The following is an 8,669-nucleotide window of genomic DNA, read 5'->3' as shown; positions in this document are numbered from 1 at the left end:
GAGTGGGGATTGGAGACCTCAATTCAACCCCAAAGAGGAGGACAGCTCACCTCATAATAAAGTTAGTGGTAATAACTAATCTAATGTGTGTTCTTAGAACGTGATCATAACAATACATCTGCTTAGTGCATCTCATTTAATCTTCACAACAATCCTATGAAGTAGGTGTTATAATCCCCAGTTTATAGGAAAGAAAACTGAGATGCAGAGATAAGGTGAGCATCTTGCGTTCAAGCCCCAGGAGCCCGCTCTGAGCTTATCCTACGGACAGATTGGAGGAGGCCCTCCTCCCCCACAAGGATCAAGGCAGGGCAGTGGGGGAAAGGGGTGGGGTAGAGTAGTGGAGGGAAATCTGGCCAGCAGTTGGTGAGAAGGCCTCCTCCCCTCTCATCCCACCATCCTGGTTCTGCTGTCTCCACCTCCGGGAGACCGCCAGGTGTGGCCCAGGATCCCGGGAGGTGCAGGGGAAGGGGTGGCGCCTCTGCTCCTCGGGCGCTGGCCCGTCCCAGAGGGGACAGGAAGCCAGGACACCGGGGATTGTCTCTCGGAGCCGCAACCCCAGTCCGGGAGGAAGTTCTGCCGGGTGCTCTCCGCCGGTGCCTCCCTCGCTATATTGTTGAACAGGAAACAGGGCAGCGTGGGAGCAGGGCGGTGGAGGAGGGAGCGCCGGACGCCGAGCCCCCGCGCGGCTGCCAGGACAAGTGGAGGCGAGGCCAGCGGTCGGACACCCCGAGGTGCCAGGGTAGGGCCGGACTGGGCGGGGGTGCTGATCTGGGGCGGGGAAGGGGACCGCAGGTGGCGGGTCCTCACCCGGGAGCATCGCGAGCCAGCCCCTTCGCACTGCGCTGGAGCCTGAGCTGCGCGGGCTCGGAAGGAGGGCCGCGCGGGACGGATCTTCCCCTTCCCCGGGAGGAGGTGGGAGGCGAAGGGCTGCCCTCCGTCCCGGGGCAGGAGGGGCGCAGGCCCAGGCCCCCAGCTTCGACCCAGGCGTTGGCGCCGCTGTGGCTCTTGTCTGTCTCCCGGGCAGTGGACGCAGTGCACCTCCTGGTGATGGGTCCGTCCTCGCGCTCCAGGGATCCTCCCAGCTCCCCCATCCCTTCCGTTCTCTTCGCTCCCCCAGGGTCGGGGAAGGAGCCGAGGGTTGGGTCCCCTCCCCACCCAGCCAGTGACCCTGCGTTCCGGGGAGCGTCCCTGCGGTGGGAACCCCGCTCCAAGTTTTGCCAGGCCCGGCCGAGTTGCGTTCGGAAAGAGCCTGAGGAGGACGTGGATGGGACGGGAGCGGGTAGTGCCTGCAATCCGCACAGTTCAGGATGCAAATGGCCTTGCTCGGATTGGGAACGCCCCGGCAAGACTGCAAGCCCGGGTCGAACAGTCCCTAAGCAGCGCGCCCGCGGGACGCAGAGGCTCGCGGACAACGAACGTCGCGCGTAGGGGTGGAGCGGGGCAGGGTCGGGACCCTACCCTCCCTTGGATCCGCTCGCGACCCTCCAGCGCCCTTTCGGTCGCAGCCCTCCCTCCCCCTGCCCCTCCCTCTGGGCTTCTCCTGCCCCGGGCCCCGCCCCCAAAGTCCCCACCGGCCCAGGCAGATATCTTTAGGCTCCTCCTCGCCCCTCCCAGACACAGCCGCTTTGGGAACTGAAGGCAGCCCTCTCCTTCTTTGCTCTCCTCGCCAGCTCCTCCTTCCCGAGGTCTCTCCAGCCTAGCTCTTTGAAGCCCCGCCCAAGGAGATGGCAGGGGCCTAACCTGCATACATCCGCCGGCTCCGCCCAGCCAGCCCATGGGCTCCTTGAGGTCAGCCCTGCCGACGTGAGTGAGCGCGGGGGTCCAGAGGAAGGTGGTGAGAAGTGGTGTCCCCCCCTAGGGTTTGGTGGCTTAGCTCCCGTCAGCTCAAGGACCCCGCCTCCAGGGCCCAGTGTGCTTAATGACTCAGTTTACACCCCTTCCCCATCGGGGAAAGCTTGAGAAGGAGAAGGAGCGCTACACCAGACCCGACCTTGTGCCTTGGATCCCTCAGCCTCAGCAAGAGGCCGAGCTCCCAGGTGCTGGTCCCAGGTCACCTTTGTGGGTCAGTAGGTGTGGTCGATGTAAAGGCTTGGAGGGACCAGCCACACAGGCAGGCTTACAACTGGGTTCTGACTCCCTCCCCCAACATACCAAGGGCCAGACTGAGCTGGCGTGGAGGGGGTCGTGTTGTGGTGATCACTCCAGGAGAGCTTTGGAGGTCCCTGGTTACACCGCACGGGTAGTCACTGTCCCAAAGTGCATTCCCTAGGGGCCATTCTCATGGGGCAAAGTAGAGATCACAGGGCAGGGGGGCAGGCCGCAAGGCCGAGCCTCTCTCGGGAGGTGGAGATGGGAGCCAGAGAGCAGGGGGCGGTGCCGGTCGGTCTGGGCTGGCCGGACTCCGGGTTCACGTCTGTGGCAAAGCCGCCGGGGAAGGAAAGAGCAACCGAGAGAACCGGTTCCCCCGGCCTTGGCAGTTGCGGCCCCTTACGCCAAGGCCCTTGGACTAAGCAGGGCAGGGACACTCCCAGACTAGAGCAAAGCGGGGGCCGCTCCTGGAGCCCGCGCCCCAACCCTGTTCCCGCGGGCCTTGGGCACACACGCCTGGGGAGCGGGGTGCCAAGGACGCGATTCCCTGAGGGCTGGAAGCGTCGGGGAGGGGTGGGACGGGGGTAATGGAATGGGCTATTCTTCCCACTTCACAGACGCGGAAACTGAGGCCCAGTCAACTTTTAGGCAAACGTGGTGTCGACTTTATCGCGGGCAATCACCCCCATCTCTTTGAGCCAAAGCTTCCCTGGCTGTAAAGCTGGACCAGTATTACCCACCATCTCCCCACCAAGGGATAGAATTTTACTATCAACCAAGAGAATGAAAGGGCTGTCTTAATTCCATCACTGAGTGTAAGAATGAGAACCTTAGAGATTATTTTCTCCAAGTCCCCCGTTTTAGAGATAGGAAAACTGAGGCCTGAACGTACACAAACGATTGTAGCTTCGGTACTCGAACCCAAGTTTTCCGTCTCCCTAGTGCTGTGCGCTTCCCGGCTCGGCGGCCCTGACCTCCGCGCCCCTCCTCCTCGTTGCCCACAGGGACACGCCGCGGCCACGATGGCGGCGGACGTCGAGGGGGACGTGTACGTGCTGGTGGAGCATCCCTTCGAGTATACGGGCAAGGACGGGCGCCGCGTTGCCATCCAGCCCAACGAGCGCTACCGCCTGCTGCGCCGCAGCACGGAGCACTGGTGGCACGTGCGCAGCGAGCCCGGCGGCCGCCCCTTCTACCTGCCGGCGCAGTACGTGCGCGAGCTGCCTGCCCTCGGCCACCCTGCCCCCGCCCCGCAGCCGCCCGCGCGCCTTCCGGGTCCCGCAGACCCCGAACCGCTCTCCTATGACTACCAATTCGTGAGAGCGTCGGCGCACGCCGGTCCCGACGGCGCGCCCGCCGAGCCCCGGGGCCGCGCGGGCTCCATGTGCGGCCTAGCTCGGCGCGGCGCAGCAAGCCAGCGCCGAAGCCTGGCGCCCTGCCTGCCCGCCTGCCTGTACACGAGGCCCATGGCACCTGTGCGGCCCGCGCAGTCTTTGGACGACCTGGCCCGCACCGCCGCGCCCCCTGCCGGTCTCCTCGGGAGCGGGGGCAGCCTCAAGGCCTGCAGCGTGGCGGGCTCTTGGTTGTGCCCGCGGCCTTTGGCGGGCAGCAACTCCGAAAACGTCTACGAGGCCATCCAGGACGTGCGCGGCCAGCCGCTGGAGCAGCACCCGGAGCAGGTACGCCATGGGGAGCCGGGAGCGGGCAGACGGGAGGGAGTTACGCGCGCCGCGAGTGGCGGCGCTAGGAGACCCGCTCAGTCTTGCATCGGGCTCCACGGAGCAGCAGTGTCCGCCGGCTTTGGACCGCTCACGCCGAGCCTAACTTTACTCAACTACGAAATGAGAGGGGTACAGGCTTACTAACGATCTCTTAGCTGCAATTCCCAAATGTCAAAGCTCCCTGGAGCCCAAAGGGTTTTTGTAACTCAGCTGATGGCAAACTTTGACTTGAACCATGTGCGGCCGTGGACGGCCTTAATTTATCCCATTTAGTGTGAATATTCAAGTTTTGCTGCAGAAGTGCAAATAAACCCGATTACAGGCTGCTGCCCAAGCCTTGCAGGGAGAGTTATGTCACCTGTGGCAGGTGTGTGCGCCGGTTATCCTTCTAAAATCCGAACCATTCCGAAACGTATCCAGAATGAAATAGGGGACTGTGGACCTGCCGCCGCCGGCTCTACCTGCCTCGCCTTTCTCACATGAGCTTGGGCGTCGGAGGAGATAATGGATGTGAAAGTCAGGGGTCTGCTTCCTTTTTTGACTGGTTCCAACATTTTAGTTCCTTTTTTTTTTTTTTTGTAATTTTGATGGTTTTGTTTCAGAAAGAAGTCCAGTTATCGCGAGGATGTTCTTTTTGCCTCAGAATTCGGTTATGTAAATTTGGGAAATTTAAAATTTTTATTTAAATATCATTTAAAATAAGAGCACCTTTTAAAAACTCTTACATCCTCAGAACACTTCGACGGCCTGGACTTCTTCAAGTTTAGGGACTTTTCAGGGAGAGGTGGGGGCGTGGAGGGCACAGGCCCCCTCTGACATGTGCCACATCTGACAGCTGTGTAATTATGGGCAATCCACTTCCTCTCTCAGGGTCTCAGTTCGTGTTTAGATCAAGGGGGTAGGGGATGGATGACCCCTGAAGCTTGTGAGTGTCTGATTTCCTTCTTTGGACCCAATATGATTACAATAAATATTGATGCCTGCCACGTTCAGGGACTGAGTCTGGGAAGAAAGAGGCACCGTCCCCATCTGTGAGTTCCTGGGTCTTCCCTCCGCCCGGTCTCGTTATGGTGCAGTGTTCAGGATTTGAGGCAGAGACTCGAATTTGACTCTGCTGGGTCACCTGCCAACTCCTGACAAGCCGCTTCATTCCCCCGGCCACGATGCCCTCTTGTGTACATGCAGAACAATACCAAAGGATTCGAGGCGTTGAGAGCCTTAAACGAGGTGAAGCGTGGAAGTGCTTGGCACGTAGTAGGCGGTCAGCCAAGACCGGCTGAGGTCCCACTGGGTGTCTTTTCCTCCGGGTGCACGCCACCTTTGCTAAGGTTTCTGCAAGGACCAACCCGCCCCCTGGTGGCCAGAGCGGAGAACAGCATGCGGTGGGTGGGGAAGGAGATCGGGACCCAGACCCGGAGCTGGGAGAGTTGCGGGGGCGGAGCAGGGATGGGGCGAGTCCTTCAGCCAAGCGCCTCTGCTAACCCACCAGACAGCTCCTCTGGAATACATGGCTGGATGCCAGCACCCCTTCCCCGGCGCCCCTCCGTTTACTGAGCAGGCTCTCGGCGGCACACTCCGGGGCCTTTCCACATTCTCTGTCCTTGTGATGGTGGGAATGTCTGTCTGGCCCTTGGAGGTGCACTCCTCGATCCTTGAGGTGGGGGACTGGCCTTTCTCTCTGAACCCCAGCACCTGGCATAGGGCCTGGCCTAGAGCCTTGCCGAATGTGTTGAAGAGGGACGAGGAGAGCCAGCCCCCTTACCATGAACCGGGGCTCTGCAGGTCTGCCCAAGGGGCTCCACCCATGAGCCCAGGACCAAGATGGGAGAAAGAGGGAGAGGAGACACCACCACCCCACCCCACTCCCCGCATCCTGGCACCTCCTGAGAAGAGAAATCACCCCAGGAGCCAGGGTCACTGCCCCTTCTTTCTCAAGCTGCGGCAGCTGCAGTGGTGTATTAGGAGTATGTGGACACAGGTGATGATGGGGGTAGCGCTTGTACAGGGAGGAACTGGGGTGTCTCCCAGACACCTGGGTTTTGGCAGAGAGGCTCTGCCCAGTCCCACTTCTGGCCCTAATTCACTGTGTGACCTCAACAAGTCACTTAGCATCTCTGGTCCTGTTTCCTCCCCTGTGTAATGGGTATAATACCACACTCCGTGTGACTGTGCTTTATTCGAGTGTCAGCTGTGCGCTTCTCTTGACACCCCATCCCTGACAAACTCCAGGGGTGGGCAGGTGGTTCCCTCCTGGGAAGGAAATCCCACCCTGCTCTCAGTTGTTCAAGATAGCATTTAGAGAAGTAGTTTCCTGAAAGGTGAGCCTGCCTGTTTTCTCCTTGGAGGATGCAGGAGAAGCAGGTCCTACCTTTCCCCTCCATTCACTACATGTGAATTGACTGAACACCTGCCGAGCACCAGGTGAGCCTTTGGATCTAAAGGTGACTGAGGCACAGATCCAGCTCTGAGGGGTTCACTGTCTGGGATGGGAGATTGGGAGGAGGGGACTTCAGTGCCTGCCACAGGCCACCTGTAACGGAGCTACACTCGGGGTGCATGGGCAGAGGTGGAGGTGCGGGAAGATGCGGCACCTTTGGGGCCTTACAGCTGGGGCTCAGGAATGGGGGCTTGGGGTCGGGAGTGGATGGTGTCTTGACGAGCCGGGGCTCATGGGCTCTCGCCAGGAATTTGGACTTTATCCTGCAGCTGTTGGAAGGCTTTCAGCAGAGAAGGGAGGGGGATTGAGGAAAAACCCCTGTGGCTGGGCCTTGGAGAATGACGAGGACCTTCATGGTCTCCCAGGCACGCAGTGATAATGGGAGATTTGGGAGGTAGACTTGGCGGGACCTGGTGGCTGATGGGTCGGGGGGGGTGGGTGGGAAATCAGGAGGAGCTCCAGTCTCCCAGTCTGCACTCTGGGGCAGACAGTGGTGCTGTTCACAGCTGGGATAACTGGGGAGGAAGGGGTGGAGGAAAGACGCGGTGCCCACTTTGGCCCTGCCTGGTCCAGTAGGCAGTCGGATAGCTGGGGCTGCCGTCCAGGAGGAGACCTTCAGCCTGTGATGGAGGAGCCATGGGTATGGAGAGAATGTGGACTTGGGGATAGGAGCACCTGAACAGCCTTGGGGCTATTGCATTTGGGTGACTGACAGAGGGAGGAGAGAGGATCATAAGGGGAAAGAACAGTCAGGGAACAAAGAGGAAAAGCAGGAGAGTGCTGACCCAGAAGCTGAGGGGAAGTGTCCAGAGAAAAGGGAAGTTAGATGAAGGCCATCGAACATTTATCGGTAGTGGCCACCAGAAGGTCAGTGGCCACCTTATCAGAAGCTGGTCAAGGGGTCAAGGGGTTGCTGAAGGCAGAGAGCAAAGGGCCAGAGAAATGAAGGTGAGGACACAGGTAGCATGTAGACAACTCTCAGAAGCTTAACAGGGAGGAGGACCCGTGTGGTCAGATGCGGGTGCAGATCTAGGGTGGAGACTCCCCCGAATCTCAGTGAAGGGGCAGGAAGAGGGGGAGGCTGAAGATGGTGAGGAGGTCGTTGAAGGGATGAGATCCCAGGAGAAAGGAGGGAGGGAGGGACCCAGAGCAGAGGGGAAGGGACCTACTTCCTCTGAGGAGGAGCAAGGATGTGTGCATGGAGGTGACATGGGGTCATTGGCGGGGTAGGAACAGTGTCCACTTGATGGGCCATTGGACAGGGGGAGATGGTGGCAAGGAGGGCAGGACAATTGGCAGAGGCAGGGACTGTCCCCGCCACAGGAGAGGAGCCTGTACCACGTGGGGCATTTCATAGCCTCGTCATTAACCACTCACTTGGCTGGGGAAGCACACAGTGAGCGTCTAGCGTGTGCTGGACACAAAGCATGGTAAAACATGACGGTCCCTGTCCCAAAGGGGCTAACGGTCCTGTGGGCTCTCAAACACTCATCCTCCCAGCAGCCCGGGAGGCAGGCATGGGTACCCCCCCACGTTTGTCCCGAGTGCAAACAGAGGTTCAAAGAGCTTTAGTGACTGGCCAAAGGCCACACGGCCAGGGGGTGGCTGCTTCCAGATCAGCTGCAGGCCTTCAGACCCCAAACCCCACCCTTACCAGGCTCAGTCTCAGCCAGGCGGCTTTCGGGCTTGGCCACTCTGTTCTCAGCAAGGACAGTACAAGCCCAAGGCAAACAAGGGTTCACTTTTGGGTATTTTTTGGCGGCACCGCGCGGCTCGCGGGATCTTAGTTCCCTGACCAGGGATTGAACCCGGGCCCCGGCAGTGGAAGCGCCGAGTCCTAACCCCTGGACCGCCAGGGGATTCCCAAGTGTTCACTTTTCTGTGTGCTCCGTATGTGCCCAGCCGTGGGCATGGGGGCACGGAGGAGGCAGGGATTCCAAACGCTCCCCTTGAGAATGAGATGCCCCAGGAGGGGGCAGAAGCACACCCTTCTGAGGCGGGCGGGGGGGCCGTCCTGACTCTGGGATTTCAGGGTGTGGTCACCATCGCTGCCCCAAGCTGACTCAGAGGTGGGAAGGCCCAGGCCGGCCACCTGGACTGGAGCCCGCCCCTGCTGCCGGGGCATTGGCCCCAGGGAGGAAGGCGTTACAGCCCTGGCCTCTGCAGCTGCTTATGCAAACAGCCCAGGAGGCACCGCACCTGAGCGGGTTCTGGACTGGAAGGAACCCCAGGGCCCTCGTTGCTCCCTCCTCCTCTGCCAGGAACCGTGAGTGACCTTTCACCTCCCAAGGAGTTGGGACCCTGGGGGGAGGAGGGGCGTGCCACAGCGGTTTTCCCACTCTCTCCCCGACTCCCCTCCCGACCTTTCCCTGTACCCTAGAACCCACCCGGTGACCCCTGCTGCCAGGTGCCCCACTCTC

General features: G+C 60.5%; 1 protein-coding gene across 8 annotated transcripts in view; it reads left to right on the top strand.

The window, feature by feature from the left end:
* The first annotated feature begins 468 nt into the window (after positions 1-468).
* The window catches only part of ARHGAP27 (Rho GTPase activating protein 27), a 30,637-nt gene continuing 22,436 nt past the window's right edge, over positions 469-8,669 (top strand). For 2 of the 8 annotated variants that reach the window (XR_009537459.1, XR_009537458.1), the window contains exons 1-3: positions 469-734; positions 1,674-1,806; positions 3,034-3,770. Coding sequence is in view for 6 of the 8 variants with exons in the window: in XM_060133422.1 (XP_059989405.1) it covers positions 3,114-3,770 (657 nt within the window). In the remaining 2 variants the exon portion in view is untranslated. Of the gene's footprint in view, positions 743-1,673; positions 1,807-3,033; positions 3,771-8,669 lie in introns of all 8 variants that reach the window. The other 6 variants (XM_060133422.1, XM_060133420.1, XM_060133418.1 and 3 more) reach the window with 6 other exon arrangements.

The sequence above is a fragment of the Lagenorhynchus albirostris genome, chromosome 20 (genome assembly GCF_949774975.1).
Source record: "Lagenorhynchus albirostris chromosome 20, mLagAlb1.1, whole genome shotgun sequence".
Lineage (NCBI taxonomy): Eukaryota > Metazoa > Chordata > Mammalia > Artiodactyla > Delphinidae > Lagenorhynchus > Lagenorhynchus albirostris.
The sequence above is the reverse complement of the archived record's forward strand: the minus strand, read 5'-3'. Positions and strand labels throughout refer to the sequence as shown.